The sequence below is a fragment of the Rattus norvegicus genome, chromosome 10 (genome assembly GCF_021556685.1).
Source record: "Rattus norvegicus strain SHRSP/BbbUtx chromosome 10, alternate assembly SHRSP_T2T, whole genome shotgun sequence".
Taxonomy (NCBI): domain Eukaryota; kingdom Metazoa; phylum Chordata; class Mammalia; order Rodentia; family Muridae; genus Rattus; species Rattus norvegicus.
In genome coordinates, this window is record NC_141543.1 from 96,038,156 (window position 1) to 96,065,397 (window position 27,242).

The 27,242-nt window shown below is 38.8% G+C and overlaps 1 protein-coding gene across 1 annotated transcript in view; it reads left to right on the top strand.

Moving 5' to 3' along the window:
- Efcab3 (EF-hand calcium binding domain 3) overlaps nucleotides 1–27,242 on the top strand; it is a 506,364-nt gene that overhangs the window by 162,797 nt on the left and 316,325 nt on the right. The window contains exons 38-46 of the mRNA XM_087572380.1: nucleotides 2,229–2,333; nucleotides 4,457–4,510; nucleotides 11,611–11,712; nucleotides 14,436–14,489; nucleotides 15,326–15,430; nucleotides 16,251–16,310; nucleotides 19,365–19,406; nucleotides 24,983–25,087; nucleotides 26,907–26,960. Of these exons, the coding sequence (XP_087428506.1) occupies nucleotides 2,229–2,333; nucleotides 4,457–4,510; nucleotides 11,611–11,712; nucleotides 14,436–14,489; nucleotides 15,326–15,430; nucleotides 16,251–16,310; nucleotides 19,365–19,406; nucleotides 24,983–25,087; nucleotides 26,907–26,960 (681 nt within the window). The remainder of the gene's footprint in view (nucleotides 1–2,228; nucleotides 2,334–4,456; nucleotides 4,511–11,610; nucleotides 11,713–14,435; nucleotides 14,490–15,325; nucleotides 15,431–16,250; nucleotides 16,311–19,364; nucleotides 19,407–24,982; nucleotides 25,088–26,906; nucleotides 26,961–27,242) is intronic.

Here is a 27,242-nt window from a genome sequence, read left to right on the forward strand (position 1 = left end):
TCTGGGGCAGTGGACAGTCCTGACACCTTTCTCAGTGTATCTTTGTTACACTCTTCTTCCCGTGGTTTCTCAAAAAAAAAGTATATATTGTGGTACCTTTTCGGGCTCCTAATGGACTAGCGATCAAAGGCTGCATTTTTTTAGTGTACAGACAGGTGAGATACTCAGAGTGGTAGCCCAGTAAAACTGACTACTTGGCATCTTTTTGTCAGATAATTAAAAAATGCACAATGTCCCTATTTTCTTACCCTTGCTAAATAATGTTTTCTCTGTATGTTTTTTCCTTATATCTTCTTGGTAAGTTATGAGAGATACTGAGAAACCTGCATATTGATTTTTGGGGTATGTTTATGCATTAGAGAAACGCATTATCTCTAAGAAACAAAATCTTTTAAAAATATTATATTATATTTATTATTTTAAGTTATGTGTTTATGTCTCTGTATGGGTGAGGCCATGTGAGTACAAGTGCCAGCAGAGGCCAGAGGTGTCGGATCTCCCTGGATCTGGATGTTAGGAGGTTGTGAGTCTCACCATGTGGGTGCTTGGGACTGAACTCAGGTCCCCTGTGAGAGCAGCACCTGCTCTTAATTGTTGAGTCATTTCTCTAGCCCAGCAAAACAAAACTAAAACTGAAACATTGCTAATGGTTTGTGGGAGGCTCCCAGCACTTCTATTCATTTGGAGCTGAGTAAAGTCATATTTTAAGTTTCTTTATGTATTTCAGTATTGCCATGATTTATGATTTTATTAAGGTTGACAGAACTATTTATATTTCTAATCTAATTTCTTATTTTATAGTTGCTAATAAAGTGACAGAAATAATGGGATAAGATATGGAAAGGAATCTATAGATAAATAAAGAGTTTGTTAATTAATTAATTAACTGCCTAATATCTAGGTAGTGTTGGATATTATATGCTATGGGTAAGAGATATGAATGAGTAAATTTAATTAAACCATTTTATTGGATTTATTAATTTTATTTTATGTATGAATATTTACTTGCATGCATGTATGGATACCACACATGTACTTGGTGTGACTGAAAGGTCTAAAGAGGCCATTGACTCCCCTCAAAACTGAAGTTGTAGATGGTTGTAAACCACTGTGTGGGAGTTGGGACTTGAACCTGGATCTTCTGTAAGAGCAAGTGTTTTTAACCATGAAGCCATCTTTCCAACTCCAAAATTGAAAATTTAAACAAATAGTAGTATCTGTGACAATATTCTTTTAGTATATTTAAAATAATATATGTGCTTTAGCAAAACATACAAACCACACAGTAATTTAAAATACCCACTTTATTTCTTGAATACTAGTTTAATGGTTGGCTTTATACATGTAAATTTTGTTGCTGCTGCTTGTTTATTAGACCTTTCATCTCTATTGTCTGCTCTATGTCTGATAAAATAGTGATGCTATGTTACTGGTTTTTAATTCTAAGAAAATGCAAAACACAATTATAAATAAATTGTAAACAAGTTAGGCTTATAGCACACAAGGAAGCACAGTAGGTCCCCCTACTCTAAAGACTCATTTACAGTAATGTTTGCAGTCTAAAACATTGCTGTAGGCCTGGAGATGCAGCTCAGTTAGGAGAATACTGGCCTAGCATACAAACAGCCCCAAGTTTCATCCCCAGCACCATAACATGGGCTTAACAGTGCGTGCCTTCCATCCCACCACCATGGAGGTGGAGGCAGAAAGACCAGAAGTTCAGGCTCCTGGCTATGAAGTGAGTTCAAGGCCAGTGATGCTATGTTCTTGAGACAAGATGGCATTTGTGATATTTTAGATCTTGGCAAAATAGGACCAAAAAAAAAAAAGAGAGATGTTAACACAAAATACCTTGAGTGGTTGGTTCATTTAATAACTAAAGTCTATAACTTTGGGACTTTAAGGCAAGATACTTCTAAGACTTAGTTGTTCCATATTATCACAATGAATATGATAGTCATACAACCAAGATATTACATTGAGTTAAAAGATTTCCTCTAATATTTTCACAATTCTGGGAGTTGAACTCAGGATGTTGCTCATGATAAGCTAGTGCTCTGCCACAGAACTACATCTCCGGTCATTTAACTATGATTCATGTTGGAAAGCGTAACACAGACCCAGGGATGGTTTTCTTCTATTTCACAGAGTATGTAGTACTTACATAAACATCCTACTTTTACATGATTTCATTGTTTCCTTAATTCTATCGTGTCGTGTTTCCTTAGAAGAAATGATCGATGCCAGCAGTGTGGATGACGTTTTGAAAAACATGGACATAACACTCACAGACGAGGAGAAGGAGGTTCTCTTTGAACACCTGCCAGCTCCTGGTGAGGCTCTAAAACACTCATAGTAGTTAATGTTATTGGGTTTATTTGTTCTGAGGTTTCCCGGTGGGAGTTTCTAATTCCAATTTGAAGCATCTAAACTGGCTCCTTTTCAAAAGCAATCATTATACAATCACAAAAGTCTTGCTTCTTACTGCTTGATAGGGTGAGAGGTAGTCAGCTCGGATGTGAGTAACTGGTTCATTCTGTTGTCAGGTTAATTCTTCCTAAATCCCAACATTTAAAAGGTTACCCTGCTCTTTAAAAGAACTAATGGTGATCAGCTTTGATCTTAAGGTCTTTGATCCATTTTGAACTAATGTCTGTGCTGGGTGAGAGATGTGGAACATTCTTCTACATGTGGACATCCAGCTTCTCTCACACCAGTCGCCACTGGATAAAGATGGTGTAGGCTTTTCAATGTATGTCTTTGGTACCATTGTCTAGAATGGAATAGCTATGGCTGCTTGGGCTTTTCTTTTTTTCTGTTTGTCCAGGTGTCTGGATTTTTGCCAGTATCTTGCTATTTTGGTTAAATATAATTTGCGGTTAGTTTAAAGTCAGGAACTGAGGTACCCCCAGCATTGTTCTTTTTGCTCAGGATTATTTTTGACTATCCCGAGTCTTTTGGTTTACATACAAATTTTAAAATTGTTTTGTTTATTTCTGTGAAGAAATGTCACTGAATTTTTTTCATTGTGGTAACTTCAAGTCTGTAGAATGCTATTGTTTATATGGCCAATTTTACACAATTCTGTTACTCTGTCAGTATGGGAGGTCTTCCCATCTCTTACTGTCTTCCACAGGTATCCTCTTCAGTGCCTTCTATAAAGCTCTTTAATATCTTTGGTTAAATTTTTGCCTACCTATTGTTTTTCTTGATTATTAATTCAAAGGATTGAACAGTCCTGATAGAGTCTTTAAGGGGCTCTCAAGTTTCCCTCTAAAACAAGCCAGGCCTTCATCACCTGTATTGTTCTCACCGTTATTCCTTAAGTTCCCACCCTCCTTTGAACATGATGTCTTTTCCAAAGTCCTTCCACAATCCTCCCCTAAGCAACACTGCCAGGTCAGTCACAGCGGTAAACCACTCTTAGGTAACAATCTCTGTCTCAGTTAGGGTTTCTATTGCTATGATTAAAACAGCAAAACAAAAAGTCACATAGTTGAGGAGTGGTTTATTTCTGCTTACAGCTTCCAGTCACATTTCATGACCAAGGGAAGTAAGGGCAGGAAATCAAGGCAGAAACCTGAAGGCAGGCACTGAAGCAGGAACCATTGAGGAGTGCTCCTCTTCATGGCTTGGTTGGCCTGCTTTGTTGTACAGCTCAAGACTGCCTGCCCAGGGTTGGCACAGCCCACAGTGGGATGCACTAGGCTCCACCACACCAATCGCCAATCAGAAAATTGCTCAACAGATGTGTCTATAGGCCAATCCGATAAACACTTTCCTCAGTTGAAAAATCCTCCTTCCCAAATGCCCCTAGCTTGTGTTAGGTGGACATGAAACTAGCAAATATGCTGTATAATTTAGGTTTTCTTTCTGCACAGATAATTATCAGGAAAATATAGAAGCCAAAGGGTAGTTTATACTGTCATAACTTGTAACTTTGCAAATGAAAGTCATGCCATATACCCATAACTCACTTTCACAGAGCTCCAAATGTGAAAAACAGAAACAGACTACTGACTTTCCCCTCTCCACATATTCAGGACTCTACTTTTAACCGATCTCTGTGGAAAGCTCTTCTTCACAGCTCTGTAATTCTTCATGGTTCTGTAAACCCCCAAAGTTGTGTGTTACATCTAAAGACTCGATTAAAAATTTAACATATTAGATTGCACATCTAAATGTGATGTTATAGTCAGCGTCCTTATATCCAAACATTAAATAGGGTAGGTATTCCTTCTTTGCATCAGAACAATAGGTATGGAATCTGATTCTTTGGCTGTCAAACATATTAAAATCAGTGGTTGTCATTCATTGAGGACATTCCAGGTGCTAGGCCCGGGCTGAAGCACTTTATTGTGCTGTTGGGTTCTCTGTTATAGAAGTGGGGAGACAGAGATGGAGAAATAAGTGAATTTATGTGAACTATATGAAAATATGTGAATTTACTTCATAGACGATGAAGGCATAGATATGGAAATGTTGATCGGGGTTGTGAAGATGCTCAAAGGTAAGTACATCACTACATGAGGCCACGTGACACCACGTGAGACTGACAAGCACTGCACTCATTCCTTATTAATTTTCTTTTATTTTGTTGACTGGATTCTCTTTAAGTGTGTGCTACTTACACAAACATGCATGTAACAAGCTTTGATCAGAACCACCACCTATTTAGCCCTGTCCTGTCTTCTTTCCCCAATTATCTTTTATTCTCTACGAGTCCTCCTTTTCCTTTTATGTCCAGTTCCTATTTTTAAGTTTTATAAAGTCCACATATGAAACTATATTTTTGAGTACAGCTTATTTTGTTTAACATGATGATCTCTAGTTTTTATCCATTTTACTTTAAATGAAAATAATTTGTCTTCTTTATTGCTAATAAAACTTAATGGCTGAATAAAACTCTGCTGTGCATATCAACGTCAACCACATTTCTCACTGTATTAATTCACTGATGGACATTTGCTGGTTTTGTAACCTGGCTATTGTGAGTGGCTATAAAAAACATGGTACCTAATTATAGCTGACCTTAATACTTTGGGATATATGCTTAGAAATACAAAGCTGGATCATATGAAAACTTTTGTGGTTTTTTCCCCCTCAAAGAATCGCCATACTGAGCTCCATAGTGGTTAGAATAATTTCCATTCCCTCCCCATGGTATACAACTGTTCCTTTCCCCCTAGTTCCTTGACACAATTATTGTTTTAATACTTCTTTATAATAATCTAATCTTTATTAAATTGGTTATGTTTACTACTTGTTGAGGTGATTGTAAACTAAAAGGCAGAGGCTTGGAGAGATGTCTCAAAGGTTACAAGCATCAGCTGGCCTTCCAGAGACTCAAATTTGGTTCTTAACACCTTCAGGCAGCTCACAAAAGTTTGTAATTCCAGTCCCAGAAGGTCTGATGACCTCTTCTGGGTTTTGTGGGCACTGATAGATGTGAGACCCAGTCATACATGAAGCAAAATACACATATGCATTAAAAATCCTTAAAAAAAAGACAGAGAGACAGCTCAGCGATTAAGAGCATTGACTGTGTTTCCAGAGGTCCTGAGATCAATTCCCAGCAACCATTTGGTGGCTCACCACCATCTGTAATGGAACCTAACGCCCTCTTCTGGTTTGTCGGAAGAGAGCAACAGTGTACTCACATAAATAAATCTGGAAAAAATAAATGGCAAACAAAAGTTAAAAATGAAGGGGTTGGGGATTTAGCTCAGTGGTAGAGCACTTGCCTAGCAAGCGCAAGGCCCTGGGTTCGGTCCCCAGCTCCGGAAAAAAAAAAGAAAAAAGAAAAAAAAAGTTAAAAATGAAAAGAAATCATCTCCATTTGTGCCTTCCTCATGTGACTCTCATACAGAAAACTGCTTTTAAAAGTACCTAGTCTTAGTTCTTTCATAATCAATTACATAGACTTAAATAATATACCACAGTGCTATTTATATTTATAGTGGTAACTGCCAAGCCTCTTGATGTCTGACTTTTATATTCCTAAGAATTATTAAAGCTCCTAAAGAGGTTTTGTTCATATAGGCCTTACCTATTAAAATGTACTAAGTTAGAATTAGGAAAAATTAAAATATTTACATGATAATTTGTTAAAAATAACAATACTAAAACAATTACATTTGTATATAAATTGCATGCTTTTTATAAAAGTTTTTTTCTTAAAACTTAGTGAGTACAGTGTTCTGCAGTTTTGTCAGTACCTTATTGAATTATCATATCTTCTTGAATTTGACAGGGTAGCATATATTTCAACAAAATATATGACAAAAATATGTGACCTGGCTGGTGGTAGGAATGTAAATTAGTTCAGTCACTGTAGAAAGGCATGGAAATATGGAAAAAGTTAGCAATACGACTTCCATGTGATCCATGACTGAGTTCATACAAAAGAAAGCTTAGCATAAGGATACCTGTGTACCATGTGTATCGGGGCACTAGCCATAGTCACCAAATTATGGAATTAGTCATCAGTAGGTAAGCAAATAAAATGTGGTATTTTTTCATATTAAGGCTTTATTAAACCATAAAATGAAACAAATTGTGTTGTTTTCAGGAAAATGGATGGAATTTGAGGTCATCATGTGAGTTACATAAGCCAGTTCCAAAGTCAGGGATCATATATCTTTTCTGACACAGAGACTGGGTTCCAGAGGGATGGGGTGGAAAGCCATTTAAATTTTGTCTAGGGGACTTGGGAAAGAGAATGACAAGAGCACACGTCATCATTGCCATACATTAGGTTACTTTTGAGAATATTTTTATAGGAATAAAAAAATCCCATTTTATGTGTTCATCTTATTTTAGCATAAATCTATTTTTTTTAAGATTATAAAAGACAGAGGCTAACTGACTAGATACATAAACAGGACAGGATCCAGCATTTTGCTGCATACAGAAAACACACTTCGGGGACAAAGACAGATACTACCTCAGAGTAAAAGGCTGGGAAAAAATTTCCAAGCAAATGACCCCAAGAAACAAGCTAGAGTAGCCATTCTAATATCAAATAAAATCAACTTTCAACCAAAAGTTATCAAGAAAGATAAGGAAGAACACTTTATACTCATCAAAGGAAAAACTACCAAGATGAACTCTCAGTTCTGAACATCTATGCTCCAAATGCAAGGGCACCCACATTCATAAAAGGAACTTTACTAAAACTCAAAGCACACATTGTACCTCACACAGTAATAGTGGGATACAACACCCCACTCTCAACAATGGACAGATCATGGAAACAGAAACTAAACAGAGATACAGTGAAACTACAGAAATTATGAACCAGATGGAGTTAGCAGATATCCTAAAACAAAAGAATATACCTTCTCAGCACCTCATTTCATCATCTTCAAAATTGACCAAAACAGGCCTCAACAGATACAAGAAGATTGAAATAATCCCATGCATCCTATCAGATCACCATGGACTAAGGTTGGTCTTCAATAACAACAAAAACAAGAGAGAGCCCACATACACATGGAAGCCAAACAGCACTTTACTCAATGATATTTTGGTCAAGAAAGAAATAGAGGAGGAAATTAAAGACTTTTTAGAATATAGTGAAAATGAAGGCACATCATACCAAAATTTATGGGACATAATGAAAGCAGTGCTAAGAAGAAAACTTATAACTCTGAGTGCCTTCGAAAAGAAACTGGAGAGAGCATACACTAGCAGCTTGACAGCACACCTGAAAGCTCTAGAACAAAAAGAAGCAACTATACCCAAGAGGAGTAGAGGGCAGGAAATAATCAAACTCAGGGCTAAAATCAACCAAATAGAAACAAAAAGAACTATACAAAGAATCAACAAAACCAGGAGCTGGTTCTTTGAGGAAAATCAACAAGATAGATAAACCTTTAGCCAGGCTAACCACAGGGCACAGAGACAGTATCCAAATTTACAAAATCAGAAATGAAAAGGGTGACATAACCACAGAAACTGAGAAAAATAAAAAATCATCAGATCCTACTACAAAAGCTTGAAAATCTGGATGAAATGAACAATTTTCTAGACAGATATCAGGTACCAGAGTTAAATTAGGATCAGATAAACCATCTAAGCAGTCCGATAGCCCCTAAAGAAATAGAAGTAGTCATTAAGTGTCTCCCAACCAAAAAAAAAAAAAAAAAAAAAAAAAAAAAACCCAAACCAAAACCGAAACCAGAAAAAAAAAAACCCAAAAACCCAAGACCAGATGGGTTTAGTGCAGAATTCTATCAGACCTTCAAAGAAGGCCTAATACCAATACTCTTCAAACAGAAGGAACACTATCCAATTCATTCTACAAAGCCACAGTTATACTATACTTGAACCACACAAAGACCAACAAAGAAAGAGAACTTCAGACCAATTTTCTTTATGAATATCTATGCCAAAACACTCAATAAGATTCTCGCAAACCCAATCCAAGAACACATCAAAACGATCATCCATCATGATCAATTAGGCTTCAACACAGGGATACAGGGATGGTTTAATATGTGAAGAAAACATAATATAATGTAATCTACTATATAAACAAACTCAAAGAAAAAACCACATGATCATCTCATTAGATACTAAGAAAGCCTTTGACAAAATTTGGCACACCTTCATGGTGTTGGAAAGATCAGGTATTCATGGTCCATACCTAAACATAGTAAAAGTAGTATACACCAAACCAGTAGCCTACATCAAACTAAATGGAGAGAAACTTGAAGCAATTCCACTAAAATCAGGGACTAGAAAAGACTGCCCACTTTCTCCCTACCTATTTAATATAGTACTCAAAGTCCTAGCCAGAGCAATTAAACAACAAAAAGAGATCAACGGGATACAAATTGGAAAGGAAGAAATCAAAATATCACTATTTGCAGATGATCTGATAGTATACTTAAATGACCCCCAAAATTGCACCAGAGAACTCCTACAGCTGATAAACAACTTCAGCAATGTGGCTGGATATAAAATTAACTCAAAGAAATCAGTAGCCTTCCTCTACTCAAAGGATAAACAGGCTGAGAAAAAAATTAGGGAAAACTCACCCTTCATAATAGTCACAAATAATATAAAATATTTCGGTGTGACTTTAACCAAGCAAGTGAAAAATCTGTATGACAAGAACTTCAAGTCTCTGAAGAAATAAATCGAAGAAGATCTCAGAAGATGGAGAGATTTCCGATGCCCATGGATTGGTAGGATTAATATACTAAAAATGGCAATCTTGGGAAAAGCAATCTACAGATTTAATGCAGTCCCCATCAGAATTCCAACTCAATTCTTCATAGAGTTAGAAAGAGCAATTTACAAATTCATTTGGAGTAACAAAAAGTCCAGGAAAGCAAACAATAAAAGAACTGGGGGAATCACCATCCCTGACCTCAAGCTATATTACAGAGCAGTAGTGATAAAACTGTATGATATTGGTACAGAGACAGGCAGGTAGATCAATGGAATAGAACTGAAGACCCAGAAATGAACCCACATACATATGGTCACTTGATCTTTGACAAAGGGGCTAAAACTATCCAATGGAAAAAAGACAGCATTTTCAACAAATGGTGCTCGTTCAACTGGGGGTCAGCATGTAGAGGAGCACAAATCGACCCATTCTTATACCCTTATACAAAGCTCAAGTCCAAGTGGATCAAAGACTTCCACTTAAAACCAGATACACTGAAACTAACAGAAGAGAAAGTGGGGAAGAGCCTCGAACACATAGGCACAGGGGAAATTTTCCTGAACAGAACACCAATGGCTTATGCTCTAAGACCAACAATAGACAAATGGGACCTCATAAAATTTCAAAGCTTCTGTAAGGCAAAGTACACTGTCAATAGGACAAAACAGCAACCAACAGACTGAGAAAAGATCTTTACCAATCCTACATCTGATAGAGGACTAATATTCAATATATACAAAGAACTCATGAAGTTAGACTCCAGAGAATCAAATAATCTATTAAAAATAGGGAATAGAGCTAAACAAAGACTTCTCAGCTGAGGAATGCCTGAGAGGTATCAAAAGAAATGTTCAACATCTTTAGCCATCAGGGAAATGCAAATCAAAACAACCCTTAGATTCCACCTCACACCAGTCAGAATGGTTAAGATAAAAAAAAAGCTCAGGTGACTGAGGATACTGGCAAGGATGTGGAGAAAGAGGAACACTCTTCCATTATTGGTGGGATTGCAAGCTGGTACAACCACTGTGGAAATCAGTCTTGAGGTTTTTCAGAAAAATTGAACAGAGTACTTACTACCTGAGGACCCAGCTATACCACTCCTGATCATATACCCAAAAGATGCTCCACCATATAACAAGGACACATGCTCTACCATGTTCATAGTTGCCTTATAATAGCCAGAAGCTAGAAAGAACTCAGATGTCCTTCAAGAGAGAAATGGATACAGAAAATGTGGTACATTTACACAATGGAGTACTACTCAGCTATTAAAAAACAATGACTTCATGAAATTCTCAGACAAATGGAACTAGAAAATATCCTATGCAAGGCAACCTAATCACAAAAGAATACACATGATATGCATTTATTGATAAGTGTATATTATCCCAAAAGCTAAGAATACCCAAGATTCAATTTACAGACTATATGAAGCTCAAGAAGAAGGAAGCCCAATGTGAAGATTCTTCAGTCCTTCTTAGAAGGGGGAACAAATTACTCAGAGGACAAAGTGTGAAGCAGAGCATGAAGGAAAGGCCATCCAGAGACTGCCACACCTGGGGATCCATCCCATGTACAGTCACCAAACCCAGGTGCTATTGCTGTTGCCAAGTAGTGTGTTCTGACAGGAGCCTGATATAAGCTGTCTCCAGAGCGGTTCTGTCAGAGCCTGACAAATACAGAGGCGGATGCTTGCAGCCAACCTCTAGACTGAGAATGGGGTCTCCAATGGAGAAGTTAAAGGACTGAAGCAGCTGAAGGGGTTTGCAACCATAGGAGGAACAACAATATCAACCAACCAAACCCCATCAGAGCCCTCAGGGACTAAACCACCAACCAAAGAGTACACATGGAGGGATCCACAGCTCCAGCTGCATATGTAGCAGAGGATGGCCTTGATCCTCTATCAGTGGGAGGAGAGGCCCTTAGTCCTGTGAAGGCTTGATGCCCCAATGTAGGGGAATGCCAGGCTGGGGAGGTGGGAGTGAGTGAGTGGGTGGTTGGCGGAGTACCCTTATAGAAGCAGGGGGAGGGTGGATGGGATGGGAGTTTCTGAAGGGGAAACCAGGAAAGGGGATAATGTTTAAAATGTAAATAAAGAAAATATCAAAATTACATAAATATCCAATAAAAAGATTGTTGAAGTAAAATGAAAATTTATATTAATGTGATCTAATAATATATCCATAGAAAACTCACTGTGTGGAATATTTCAATAGTATCCATATAGTCTGTGTTAGTATATTGAACTCATGTTTTCCTGTCCTGAATCATTTACCATGATCTGCTAGAACAGTTTCTGCTTTGACCATTCTACTGAACAATTCTCACTTTTTATTCTCTACAACAGCAAGACTTTGTATTTGTATGACTAGAAACCATTATAAAATTACCATTTCATGATTCACTTTTCTATATCCTCAAAGAAAAAGTCGATATCACTAATCTGTCCAGCTTTCTGGGCGATATGGGTGTTGAGCTTTCAGAAGAAGAGCAGCGTGAGCTACTCAGTAGTCTTCCAATCAGTGGTGAGTATTTCCGTTATTTTTCTGCCTTTCAAATATGACTTTCAGGGCTGGAGAGATGGCTTAGTGGTTAAGAGCACTGACTGCTCTTCCAGAGGTCCTGAGTTCAATTCCCAGCAACCACATGGTGGCTCACAACCATCTGTAATGAGATCTGATGCCCTCTTCTGGTGTATCGGAAGACAGCTACAGTGTACTCATGCATAAAATAAATGAATAAATCTTTTAAAAAAATTAAAAAAAACATGACTTTCAGAGTTAATTTTAAGGAATCCTGATATTGAATAAGTATGTTTGATTTATTGTTTATTGACTTTGAAAGTTTACAGTAATATCTGGTGCTAAAAGAGCGAATGTGTTTACAAGTGTTTATTTACAATTTGGACATTTAAATAAATGAACTTTTTAAGCATATAGTAGTTGGATTCTAATACTACCGGCTAACCCAGAAACACCTTTGAGGTTATTAGGAAGCCTAACATAGCAGGAAAAAAAAAGGACAGGAAAGGGCATGGAGATAGGCAAGTGAGTGGAAAACAAGAGGAAATGGTCCACTGAAGCTCTGTTTACAAGTTACTAAGAACACTGGATTGTAGAATTTATGTCATTTAAAACATTCAGGTTAAATAGTCACAGTAGTAAAGGAAACCTTCATAGCACATGCTGTAGAGCAGTTTGGTGATTTAACAGTTATTTAAAGAGTAAAAAATAAATAGCTATTCCTACTCCCTCATGTTGAATTAGCAACGTCAAAGTAGACGTGTAAAAGAAGTAGGTCTAATTCTTGTGATTTATTTTTAATTTGCTCATATATCACATGCTAAGTGCTATATGAGGCTCAAGAAATACAAAGAAGGAATACATCTATTTCTTCTAGCAAAAGATGTACAATTGTCTTGGAAGCAGGGTGAAATATGAAGAAAATTACATAGTAAGTTCAAAAAAGTGTCACAATATTTTTCGGTGTGGTGGAAAGGAGGGAAATAGAAGGAACTCCTGACTGCATTCAGGCAGCTCTAAGGAGTTGAATCAGATGAGGAAGGTTTTTTTTTTTCTAATTTATTTTAGGAAGTTAAAGCTATAAAAGTAGGCAAAGCTGTATCTCAAAGGGTCTGTACTTCATCCTACAGGCCAAAGCGTAGGAAGAGCGCCAAAGAATTTCTTGGTTGTAAATAACATCATGCTTTGTCCTCTCTACTCCGAAAGTTTCTGGACCAAGGACTAGAGAGTATAACTAAAGAGCCATTTTATATTACAAATGCATTTTCACATACTTGTGAGAGTTAGATACCGTGACACTGTCTACACTGTGTTCACCTAAGTATCTCTAAGGAACAAATGGATAGGGTGAGTGTGCACAGTAGGGTGCTGTAGCCAACCTTTGAGAAGGTGGACAATCTGTCATTTGCAGTAACAGGATAGGCCTGAAAGACAGCACGCAAAGTGATATAAACTGCCAGGGCCCTGCCTTATGTCTTAAGTTAGCATGGTTCTGTCAAGAGGCAAATCATCTGCCTTGTGTCTCATTAGTATTGAAGTTTTGTATAGATAAACCAGACAATGTTTTATCTCCTGTTACTGCACCTACAATAAATTATTCATTCCCAGTTTACGACCTTTAGCTATCAGATAATGGTTTCACAGCCAGACCAGAAGGAATGCTTTCCCTGATCATAAATCCATTTTAAGCCTTCTTTCTATCTTAGTGAAATTAGCTCTTTACACATGAAGGTTTACAGAGCCCGAATTGCAGACTTCTCTATAGAGGGTTCTAGTATAAATTTAGGGATTCTGTAGAATCGTTATTAGGAATTATGAAATCATCAGTTTGTCTACACGGCATTGCTACAAGAGAGTACATCTTTATTGATCTGCAGAAAATCTGCCCAATAGGATGGATGGCCCAGGAATTACTAGACTAATTTAATAAGGACAGGAAAGGCATATCAACAATAAGAATGAATCCTGAGATGAGATTTCTGAAGGCCTTGCAGTTTAGAATTTACCCATTGTAGCCCATGCAAAAATAGTGGGCTGTCTCCACCAAAGACACCTGCTAGCTTTTGCCTCTCCCAGGTGGCTCCTGACAATAACCACCTGACTTCCCTTACATGTGGAATCCGTGTGTGTCTATATGCATGTGCATGCATATGCATCTGTTTCTCCTGCATTTCCTTTCTTTATTTTTTCTATGTTTGTCTGTTTGGTTTGTTTTTATTATGGTTTGTTTGTTTGTTTGTTTGTTTGTTGGCTTGTTTGTTTTCTAAAGAGAGAAGAACGAGGTCATGAAGTTGGGTGGGTGGGAGGTAGGGAGAATCTGAGAGGAGATGAGGGAGGATAAACCGTGATCAGAATAGTGTATAAAAATTACTTTCAATAAAAGGGGCTTATTTAAGCGGAAAAAAAAAAGAGTCAAACTCATAAGTAGAAAGAGACAATAAAACGACAGATAACAACATGCTCAACATATGCTGATACAATAAACTTAAAAAATAATCTTTGAGAAGGAAGATTAATTTGGGAGATCTGACATAAATCGTGGCAACTATAATGAGTGACAGTGAATTACATACTAAGTTGCTAAGAGGGGGGCCAATGAGGTGGCTCGATGAGTAATGGCAAATCAAATTTTGCAGATTCGCTTTTTTTAATACTACCTTTCAGAAGTTATGGTGATTTGAGTTTGAATTCCAACATCATTACTGCCTTTGTTTCTTTTCCCACAGCTGAAGGGAAGATAAGTCAGCTTCAGCTGGTAGATTTGATCAAGAATCTACAAGGTAAGTAAAAGGAATGATATTACAATTTTAAGTCATTGTGATTATCATTTTAATAATTTAATGTTATCTATGATTATAAACATGCATATTCATAATATACAAACGTGGAAACTATATGGAAGAAATAAAAAGGACAAGAGAAAACCAAAACCAAGTAAGAAAATAACAATATTCATCCTTCAGTATGTTTTCTTCTATTCTCATATTATAGATTGAGGTTTTTTTGTTCATAGTATTTTGGGTTATAAAGTGATAAGTATTTTATTGATGGGTAATCTATATCCATTGATACTTTTTTCCACAGCAGAGATTCTATACCATTGTAACATTGAACATCTTCTAAGATATCTTTTAAATTTATTTCTAAATCATATATTTACTCTGGCTTTCATTTTTTTGGAACTGCATGAAATGCTAATCTCATAAGCCCTCAATAATCAAATTATTTTAGTTGCTTAGTAACTAATTGGAAATCTAGAAAATGGACTGAGTTAGAGGGGACAGATACCATTCCTAGTTTAGGTAATAACCAATAGCAAAATAATTGAATTATTTTCTTCATGTGTAATTTATTGGTAGGCAATTACCAATTTCACAACTTTTTTTTTTAGTCTTATCAGGTATAGTTTCGACCTTGAAGAGGATTAATGGTATTTGACTTTGATATTTATTTTGTGTCATCTTTGAAAAGCATTTCATCAGACAGCCTTACTTTGCACTTTGAAACTGGGAAGCAAATGCTTAGACATAGAATGTGTGTGCCCAAGCATCCTATGGGCGTGGGTGTGAAACCATTATGAATTGTGTGAAAATATATCTGTCTCATTTTTCTTAAGGTGGGAAGGTCGACGTTGAGAAGTTAGACAGCGCCCTGGAGAAGATGGGAATGGAACTCACAAGCAAAGAATTTCAGCATCTGCAAGAACACCTACCAGTTGACAGTAAGCATTTCTGCTGCCGCGGGTCTTATCTGAGGGCTTAGATGTATGTATGAGGAGGCATCAGCTACATTCTTTCTCTGTATTGGAGCTTTGTGACCCACTCAGAAAAATCATGTCTTGAACTTGAATTTATCAATGCATTGCCCTTTCCATTAGAGGAGGTCAGAGATCTCTCTTCAAAGCAGTAGAAGAAAAGGCGTGTTTCAATGCCATCCACTCCCCATGGCTATCCTTAGAAAGGTCTTTTGGAAATCCTGCTGGAGTTAATGTGGCTTTAAGTTTCGAAGGTTCCTTTTCATGCTCTTAGGCCTTTAAAATATAGGCATGGATGTGTTGGAGGGCGGGGACTTGGGAGAGGCTGGAAGAAGGAAGCAGGGGTGGGGGGCAATGTAATCACGTTTTAAAATTTACAAAAGTAAAAACAAATAGATCAAAATATATAATGTGAATTCATTAAAATTGTTTTTTATAATTCTTTGATAGAATTGGCAAGTATAAGTAATACCTCAGAATGTCTCTGCTGGGAGTGACTTAGTTTAGGAGAAAAAAAAATAAAGAAAATTTACAAACATTGAATAGAAATAGAAGGGAGGAGAACGCCTGAAAGAAAGACAGCAAGGAGGGCTGGAGTCAAGGAAGAGAGTAGGTAACTCCATCCAAGAGTTCTTAGACTAGAAATAGGGATAAACTGAAGGATCATGGGTAGGATCTGGTCCTTCTTCTAGTACTGCAGTGTCCTGGTTCTAAGATTCTTTGTTTAATATATTAAAAATATTTTAGTGGATTTGCATTTGGTTTTTAAAATTTTTTTTTATTATAGCTGATGGGAAGGTAGCTCTAAATATACTTCTGGGTGAAGTCAAACGTCTTAAAAAAAAGGGTAAGTACAAAATTATCACTACAATAAGAAATCTTAATCTGTACTAATGAGCTCTTTAATATAAGTGACATACAGTAGTTTGGTTCTTGGCAATCTGAAAATCAGTATTTATTGCAGTTTTGACTAGGAATCAAGACTTTGTTAACAATGTTGACCGCTGTCCAGGTAGCCTAGACAACAAAATAACCTATTCATTTAGCTAAAGTTTTAGTATTGGATTGTTTACTCTCAGTTTGGTAATTGATTCAGGCAGTCTTCACTGAGTCTTAAGTTCTAGGTCCCTCTCTAGGTATAGAGATGTAGTGTGGAGTCAGACAACGACCTTGTATTCATGGAACTCACATTCTCTTGACAACCGGGGCAGGAAATAACAGCAAAAAAATGAAAACGAATATACTATTTTAAAAAAAAGTGGTATGGCCAGCAGCAACAGAGGGCTGATTTACCTCAGGGTTGGCAGTTACAGAATGCCAGCCTGACAGAGTGTTGCCTGAGTTGAAATCTGCAGCCAGCTTCCTTTTAAAACCTTGGCCAGGGAGACATTTCATCAACATAAGTTGAGTGGAATAAAGTTTGCTTCCAATTCTGGTATCAAATCTCATTTTATTTTGTTTTGGTTTTGTTTTTTATTGGATATTTTATCATTTACATTTCAAATGTTATCCCCTTTCCAGGGGTCCCCTCCACAAATCCCCTATCCCATTTCCCCTCCTCCTACTTCTATGAGGGTGCTCCCCCACCCACTCCCTCCTCAAGACCCCAACATTCCCCTACACTGGGGCATTGAGCTTTTACAGGACCAAGGGCCTCCCCTCCCATTCAAGCCAGATAAGGCTACATATGCGGCTGGAGCCATGGGTGATTTTTAACATAGTAATAATAGTACATGGGCGTTGTTCCTGTACCATGGAATTTTCAAAGTTTGTTCCCTTTCCTAAGAAGGGATAGTCTATGTCAGTAGCCATGACACCATTTTAGAGAAAATGGGAATGATGTCTCTGACAAAACATCTGAAGAATTGGAACAGCACTTGGAAGGCAACCGTGAACGTCTGCAACTCCTCAGGACTTGAGATAGGGTGTTTAGGATGCACAATCCTGGAATGTGAGCTCCCCAAAGACAATTGGACATACCTTAAGAAACTCTTGAAAAGGACAAATTCTCTGTAGCTGAAATAAGCCTCACTTTTATGGTATTCTGGGGTAGCTTGTGTTTCTTAATCTAAAGCCAACAACACAAAACTGTACCCTATTCTGCATCCTGGAAAAGAAAGTTACAACATGGAACCGGGGGTGTCTTTCCTTAGTGCTGAATTCGAGCAAAGGGGAAAAAAGAGACAGGTAAAAGTACAAACAAAGATATTTTGGGAATTAGAAACACAAGATTAACAAAAGTCATCACCGAAGACTGAATATAGTTACAGTCAGTTTAAACAACACTGGTATGGTGCTGAGGAAGTGGCTCTGCTGGTGAAGTGCCATCCTACTCAAGTAGGAGCCTATGAAGTGTGCATCTGTAATCTCAGTGCTGGGGACTTAGAGACAGGTGAAGTCATGCAGCTCACCGGCCAGCCGGATAGCCAGTTGGTTAGCTCTAGGTTCAGTGAGCGATTAAGTCTCAATAATTAAGGAGGAGGAGTTGAAGATACTCTACATCAATGTGCACATAATATGTACACACACACACACACACACACACACACACACACACACACACACACACACAGAGAGAGAGAGAGAGAGAGAGAGAGAGAGAGAGAGATAGAGATATGGATGAACAAGCATGACCACACAATACTGGGGGAGGCAGGGTTGTGATGCCTTTAAATCCTGATTCAGATTGGTTTGGTGGAATGGAACAAGGGCTGATTTGGAAATCTGAAAGTTTCCCATATTCTGTTCACAATTAAGAATTTCACAGGCTTGAGGGTTTATCTCAATGGTAGAACACTTACCTAGCAAGCTTAAGACCATGAATTCTACCCTCAGATATGAAAAAAATAATAATTTTACAGTCTGCGAAGCTCATTGTGGCCTTTGTGATGTGTTCCTTGTCCTACAGTTGATGGGAAGGTTGGGTTTGGTAAGTTATTGAGTTGTAGCACTGAACACACCTGTCAAGCAGAAGGCTTGGCACTAGACACTGAGCCTTCTGGAACCTTCATCTTGGACCTCTCACAGCTGACTTTTTTCTTCCAAAATAAGTTTTCACTTTTTTATGACTTTTTTTTAAAAAACAAATTTTTAGATATTCAATACATTTAATTCTCTCTTTTTTTTGAGTGGAAAAATCATATTAGAGAGATCACGAAAAAAACAGTCAAAATGATGGATTTGGAGAAGATTGTTTTTTTTTACTTAAGTTTTTTGGTTATTTTTAATTACATGTATGTCTGTGTGGGGTGTGTGCATGTGTGTGCAGGTATCTGCAGAGGCCAGAGAAGAACATCGGATCTCTTGGAGCTGGAGTTACAGGTGACAGTGAATGCCTGATGTGGATGCTGGAAACTGAACTCCGGTCTCTGCATGAGCAGCAAGCTCTTCTAACCATTCCTTTATGCCTGCTTTTAAATTTTTGACGCATTGTTCTAATGCCCTAATGCAGTTTAACATTGCAACTCTTAACACCAAAGAGTGTGGGAGCTACTTCAGAAGAGCTCCTTTCTCATGTTCTTATGCTATGGGAAGGAAATGAAAAATGTGACTATAACAAGAATCATGTTAGTTCCCCATGTTGTGTTTTACAATTAAGAATTGTGCATTCACTCTCTTGCTCTCTTGCTCCTCTCTTGCTCTCTTCCTCTTACCTTCTTCCCCTTGGTCCCCTCTCTCCCTATTCCCTTCCTCCCTTCTCTCCACATGCTCATGGCTGACCTCTACTCTTCTATTTCTCTCTCTCTCTCTCTCTCTCTCTCTCTCTCTGCCCCTAATACCCTCTTAACTCCCATCCCCATGCCCTGAATAAACTCTATTCTGTACTAAAAAATAATAATAAGAAGAATTTTGCATAGTTTGTGAACCCTCTGTGATCCCTGGTTTGTGCTTCACCTTACAGTTCAACTTAGCACACCACTGATGGAAGTTCCACATATTTCAGGTAAGAAGATACAGGATGGGGGAGGTACTAATGCTTTAAATAGATATTCTTGCCAAGAATGCTGGTATGTGCCTATACTCTCAGGACTCAGGGCTGAGGCTAGGAGCTTGAAAGTTTTAGGTTACCTGAAGCCTAGCTTTCAAATAAAAATTGTATTTGTTGTTTGTATGTGTATGCACATGTGTGTTTATGTGTGTGGATGTGTATGGGCACATGTTTCAGAGAGTGTTAGAGGGCAGCATTTGGGAGTTGGTTCTGTCCCTCTACTGTGGGATCTGGAGACCAAACTCAGGTCATCAGGTCATTGGCCCAGGCTGAACTTTATGCGCCTAGAAAGCCCTGAACAGATTCAGTGAAGGCTCCTTCTTCATTATCATTTTTCTTCAGCCTCTGAATGTGCAGCTTATGACCAGTTAGATGATGAAGAGATAATTTGGGAGAAGACTTTTTAAAAATACCCAGCAATTTCACAAGGAGCTTGAGCAACTGTCCAGATTTATACGGTATGAAGTAAAAGAAGATGTCTTTAAGTTGAAGATGCTGCGGGCTGAAAGATAATCACTGAGATGGAAAAAGGAGGGAGCAGCAGGCCACTTGGACCACAACAGTAAGAAGTCCTAGTAATTATCGGGGTGGGAACTGGAGCAGAGCCGGAGCGAGAGCCGGAGACAACTCGCCATGCGCACTAAGCCATTCTGGAGGCAAGGTTCTATGAACTTCTAAGAACGTTGAAGAATGGAAAGGCTGTATCTCCAAGAGGCTCACAATGCAAGCAGCTGGAGCTCATGCAGCAGGAGGAGTGCAGGCACTGTGGTGAAGGAAAATAGCGGCAACAGAAATGATATGGCGGCCACAGGAAGTTATTAAGGGAACCTTTCCTAATGTGAAAGCAAAGAGATAAGGATGGGACTCTGGGAGGCACTATGAACTCACACAAGAGAAATCGCTGCCCCGGTGCCCCAGGATGTACTCTAGGTCCGCCAGGATGGCCACTCTGATGCCATAGCAACCTTCGGGAACACCTACCAACAACTGAATGCACTGGCCGAGTTGGAACAACAGGAGGGATTGGAGTAGAAGAACATTGCACGGTGCAGCTCCTGGAGCTGAATTACCTTCAAACAAATGCTGCCAATGCCAATAAAGCTTCCTACAGCCATTAAGAGAAGCACTGTCTTGGATTAGTCATGATTCTCCCCAGGAAAGTGTTAGGGATTCGTCCCAGTAGATGGTTCTCTCCTGTACTGCTGTAGGGAATATGCTACTACACAGATGTATTCTGTAGATAGTACAGTTGAGTAGAACACACCTATCTTAGAGAGGGATGCTGTGATGAGACACCATGACTGTGGAGGAAAAAGTTTACCTCAGCTTACACATCACAGTCTATCATCAAAGGAGGGGAGGAGCCTGGAGGCAGGAACTGAAGCAGAGGTTGTGGAGGAGTGCTGCTTACCGACTTGCTCTCCATAGCTTGCTTAGCCTGCCTTCTTATACAACCCAAGACCACCTGCCCAGGTTGGCAACATACACCGTGAACTGGGTCTTCCCAAATCAATCATTAATCAAGAAAAATGTTTCAAAGGCTTGCTAACAGGCCAATCTCTGGGGGGACATTTTCAAAACTGAGAATCCCTCTTCCCAAAAGACTAGCTTGTGGCAATTTGACACACTGAAATCTTGTCAAATACAAGGTTGGCACTAGACACTGAGTCTGCAGACACCTTGATCATGAATGTCCTATATCCTCAACTAATGTCTTGTTTAGAAATAACTTCTGTTGTCTTTTATTTAAAACATGTGTGGCTTGCTAGACATTCTCAAAACTTCATTTCTTCCATGAATAGAAAAGACCAGATTTGAGAGCTCAGGGAAAACATCAGCATGATGGGCTTGGAGAAGAGTGTTTTAAAGCTCTTATAACACTGATCTAATGGCATAATGTAGCTTTGCATTGTGGTATGTTAATAGAAACAGGATATATGTACTATTATTTTATGGTATGTCCTTTCTCATTTGCTTGTAGTGTGGGGAAGAATTATAGAAATATGACCATGGTGAAAATCATGTCAGTGTCTTATGTTCTGCTTCACAGTTAAGGATTTCTCTTGTGAATTTTATTGAGGACTTTGTGATTTGTCCTAAGGTTGACAGGATTGTTAACTTAGTAAACCACTGAGTGAAATTATACCTGTTCCAGGCAATAAGTTGATATAAAGCTGGGACACTGACACTTTGAAAATATTTTGTAGGGCTGGAGAGATGGCTCAGCAGTTAAGAGCACTGACTGCTCTTCCAGAGGTCCTGAGTTCAAATCCCAGCAACCACATGGTGGCTCACAACCATCTGTAATGGGGTCTGATGCCCTCTTCTGGTGTGTCTGAAGACAGCTACAGCATACTTATATATAATAAATAAATATTTAAAAAGAAAAAGAAAATATTTTGTAGGGGGCTAGAAAGATGGCTCAGTGGCTAAGAACTACTCATACTGCTCCCACAGAAAACTCAGGATTGATTCCCAGCACCCATATCAGGTGACCCACAACGCCTGTAACTCCATTTTTAGAGAAGCCTATGCCTTGCGGCCTTTGTGGACATTTATACTCATATGCACAGTGTAAACACACACACACAATTAAAAATAATAAAAATACATTTAAAATCCATTTTTCCTCTGGTCGTGGTTGTTAATGCCTCTAATTCTAGCCCTTGGGAAGCTGAGGCTGGAAGATAAAGAGTCCAGAGATTAGCTAGGCTATACAGAAAGACTGTGTCAGAGACGACAATGTATACATTTACATGCGTGTTCCTGTGTCTCCACGTTCTTGTGTGTGTGTGCATGTGTGAAAGCTTGAGGTGAAGTTGATATAACATATCAGAGAGACTTGGTTGAGCTGACTCTCACTGCTGACTTCGAACCATCCCAATTTATTTTTAATTTGCTTTCCAGTGCCAGGATTTCTGTTTTGTTGTCAAAAGTTATTCCAGTCTCTGTTATGTTTTCTGAATGGCTTTTCTGTTTTCTTATAGTCCTTTAAATTTCCTTAAAACATCTACTTAAAATTCTTTATTTTAGTTTGTACATATCCATCACTTTATCCTTCCCTCTGTGGTGTGTGTGTGTGTGTGTGTGTGTGTGTGTGTGTGTGTGTTTGTGTGTGTGTGTAGGGAGGGTGGTCAGAGATTGACATCAAGTGTCTTTCTCAGTCATTTTTCTAATTCTTTACCTCATTCTTCGAGTTTGGGTCTCTTACTGAACCTGGAGCTCACCAGTTGGTTAGGTTGGCTGGCCACGAAGCCCAAGGGATATTCCTATGTTGGGTTACAAACAGGCAGGGCAAATCCAGCTTTTGTGTGGATGTTGGGGATCCACACACCCAGCACCTTATCAAACAGTTTCATCCCCAGACCCTATCCTCAGCATTTGCTGCCTCGTCTTAGCTATTAAACTTGGCCATGGTTTCCCTGCAGTTTTGGAGAACTGGGGATTACAGCATCCTCTCACATCGGGGGTTAAGCTTCTACTCCAACCTTCATAATTTGCCTTTCCTCCTTCTAGAAATCCTAACAGGCTGCCTGTCTTATGAGCTTGTGATCCCTGTTCCTACTCAGCACTGAAGTGCCCCAGATTTCTGCCAGTCCACACTGGTGTATTGTCGCTGTTTGAACACTAGAGACTGCTGTAAGCACAAGCTTGATCCAAATCTGCAGTAGTTGTTAAGGTTAGACTGGATGAGAAAAATGCAGTCCATTCCCAGGTCAGGGTGACCCAGATGCCTTAAACATAGCCACCGACCTGTGTTCAGATACTGCAAGATTCCCCAGGGCTTGGATTCATGATGAGTGTCCATTTTTAATCACCAAATCATACCCCACCCCCACTCCCCTAAAGCAGGAATGAGTCTTTTTTTTTTTTTGTGCGGTACTGCCTCAGAGTTTGGAAGGAAGGAGCTGGACACTCTATGGCTATAAATAAATGGCTTGAAACTTCCATAGGCTGCTGGGGATAATGCTATGCAGACTACAAGCCGATCCAGCGGCAGCATTGGTCTTTGTCGGACACACAGTTTGGAGGCTTTATCCACAGGTAGGGAACAGGGGCTAGTGAGGTCTGTTCAATGTTGGGTTTCAGTTCTTAGGCACTAAATTCCAAGATAATTGGATTCTCTTTAAGCTGTGCTAGCAAAGGTTTGAAGGGGCGGGTATTCCCTTGGCAGCTCACTGAGACAGATTCAAAGCTAGGTCCATGACCACGAGGCCGAGTGGTCATAGGCTTTGTTCAGTATGATATTCCAATCCTGAAGACTGTATTTAGTTTCCTATCTGTTCTCAAGTGGGAAGCATCTCTCTCCATGCTGTGTTTCTTGGAGTTAGGGGAAGGGTGGTATATCAACTCCCTCTTTCCTGTCTCCTCTCACTTGATTTCCTTCACTCTTGTGAAGGTAGTTTCATGTGTGAATAGCTATTCAGACTGGTGATTCCGTTAGAGGATGGATGGCAAGTGCTATTCTGCAGCCATCTTGTGTAGCCTTCTGTTGAATAATTCTTAAATATCTTTCTGGGCTCTAGTCCTAGCTTTTCAAATGAGAGAAAAATTAATTCCAATGACATTCAGAGTGTTCTAGGGAACATATCAGTGAATATCACAGATAAGGAAAGGGAAATGTTGAGTTGGCAAATTTTCCCTCAAAGGAGCTTTGCAGGGAGATGTCTGTGGAATAAAAATATTGAGTATATTGGTTCTAGCAGGCCATTCGCTCACTGTTTTTACAGTCAAAATTAAATAATATCTAACAATGTCATGGAGCTGCTGACAGACCTAAAATCTAAACACACACACACACACACACACACACACACACACACACACACACAAACGCACGAATCTTTACATGTTCTCTGTGTGTGTGTGTGTGTGTGTGTGTGTGTGCCATGTGTGCGTGTATATGCATGTGTGCATGGAGACCAAAGGTCAACCTCAGGTATTGTTCCTCACATTGTATTTTGAGGTAGGTCTCACATCAGCATTGGCCTGGGGCACACCGATTAGAGAACTGATCGGAGACTGTGGTTAACGTAGTAATGAAGCTAACTTCTGTTATAATAGAAAATCTGCCCTATTTTGACTCAGAAGTAGTTTCCAAAGTGCATCCACTCCTGATGTGTACTTGGTGAAGTTCTAAGTCTTTTCAGGTGAATAACTTTATCCTTACAGAAGGTCTGTGAGGCAGGTAGGAAACTGGAAATCAAGTTAGATTACCGAAAAAAAATTCCAGTCAGTAATAAATAATAAGGAAAATATTCAAACCAGTGTGTTCTTGTTCCAGCCATAATAATTTCTTTCATCTTGACAGAACATCCTATTTCTTAAAGAAATAATGCGCCGGAAGGTAATTCTGTTACTTTCAGAAATTTGTGGCATGTTGATTTTTCCACAACAGGAATTGCTGGGAGTAGGCTTAATTCTAACCACATTGAATATTGTCTTCTTGCCACAAAAGTATAACTCATATGCAGAAATGAGAAGCACTTCAGCATTAGTTTGAACTTACATGTGTTTTTCTTTTCACTAAGGAAAGACGATGGACATTCAGGACTTGGACACCATGCTCGAGAAGATGGACATCAATCTCACCAAAGGAGAAGTTGAAGAGCTGAAAAGTTACTTCTCAGCTGATGGTGAGTAAGTTTAGATATAGAAAAAAAATGACATTTCAAGAGTTCTTGGAGTTTATATGCTATTATTTCTGAAAACTAGTTAATTTTGTACTCATAAAAAACAATGCATAATCTTAGAAAATCCAATTATAGAATGAGAGCAAAGACTGTCTTCGTTTTCTAAATTTATGTCTAGTGTACTGCATTTGCCTCGCCTGACTCTAAGATCACCTTCCACATCAGTGGATGTGGAAAGCAGAATAAAGCATCGGGAAGAGAAACGAACAGAAAGTCAGCCAATCCCCTTTCCACACTTCCATGTGTTCCTGTGAGCTGATTCTGTCCCCTACCTAGTATTGACGAGGTTTATCTGAGAACACCCGTGATTTGCTATTGTCCCATCTCGTTAGTCTTTATTCATTGTTACTTACTGGAACTTTCTCTTATCAGACAATAGTGATGATCTTTGGGTTGACATTTTGTTTCCTTCATTTCCTTCCCATTCTGTCTTATTCATCTCTAATTTTCATTTTACATGCCATCTCTGAAAATCTTATTAGTCATTTCTTTCCCAGTTACATTCAGGTAGGTTTTATGTAGACTCTGACTTTGGGCTTCAGGATGAGATACAAAAAGGACTGTAAGACAGTTCCACTGGATAGAATAGGTCTGTTAGGGCCTATGAAATGCAGTGTTCTCCTCTCTGGTCTGCTAGTCCTTCATCACAGCCTCATCCCTGTGATTGCCTAAGCTATGAATGGAATGTGTTTTCTTCTTGACCTTTCATATCACGAATTATCTGCTTCACTCACTAAAATGCCAGTTCTTCCTCAGATCGCCATACATATGGTGGATGGACCAATGTGATAAAATGTAGCAAAGTATAACAGTCAGATCTAGAGAGTGAGCAGAAGTTGTTCATTATACAACTCTTTCAACTTCATGGTGTAAAGATGTATAATCCTGGGCCACCAAGATGGCTCAGTGGATAAAAAGTGCTTGCTGTCAAGCCTGAGGACCTGAGTTGATTTCCAGAAGGCAGGGGGAGAAAATTAATTCCTGAAAGCTGTCTTCTGACCTCTGTACACACAGCGCGCACGCACACACACACACACACACACACACACACACACACACACACACCAGAGCACAACACACCAGAGCACAACACACATGCATACATACAGCACAACACACACGCATACTACACACAGCACAGCCTACACTTATACCACACACACACACACACACACACACACACCAGAGCACAACACACATGCATACACACAGCACAACACACACGCATACTACACACAGCACAGCCTACACTTATACCACACACACACACACACACACACACACACACACACACGCATGCAAGTACACACTCACAGAGGCAGGCAGGCAGACAGATAAATCCATGATTTCATGAGCTCCTTTTTAGTCTCCTGACCTTTGCCCCCCATTTACACTCACCTTGAAGTTCATGTTTGACAGCTGTTAGGATTGTCGTTGTGTATGAGAGGGAACAAATTGTGTTTAACTTTCTAGGCAAACACTGATGACATTACCAGAATTGAGAGTCTTCACCCAATTAACCTGCATAGATGGTGTTTTATATCATGCTTGCAAGGAAGTATCATAACCCAGAAAGAACATAAATTCCCCTGATTGAGAGAGAATGGTTCATTGGTCAAGGGCCAGTTTACTAACATAGAATCAATCCTTGAGATTGAAGGATCATGTGATTAAAGTTAACCTAAATAATGATGTGTGATATCAAACTTTAGCTAGTTCCTGTCATTACTTAAAATCCATTTGCTTGAATGTTATCTTACAGCTAAGGGGGAGATTGATCTGGACTCACTGGTGAATGTGCTACAAGCTACTACAGGTCAGTGAGAAGTAAAGTTTAGAGTAATTCTTTATACTAAGTTATAGTTTGTATTATAAATATTTTATTGAGATATGACATAAAGTTATTAATATGCATATGTAACCAGCTTAAGATGCACTTATCCATATTCCTGGTTAACCTTCACTTATGATATATTAATCAATAACCTAGAAGATTCTGGTCTCAGTTCATAGACATTCCCCTTGGCTATTTGGAGGTAATTACAGTTGACCCTTATACCCGTAATTTTTACACACTGATTCAATCATTATGATCATA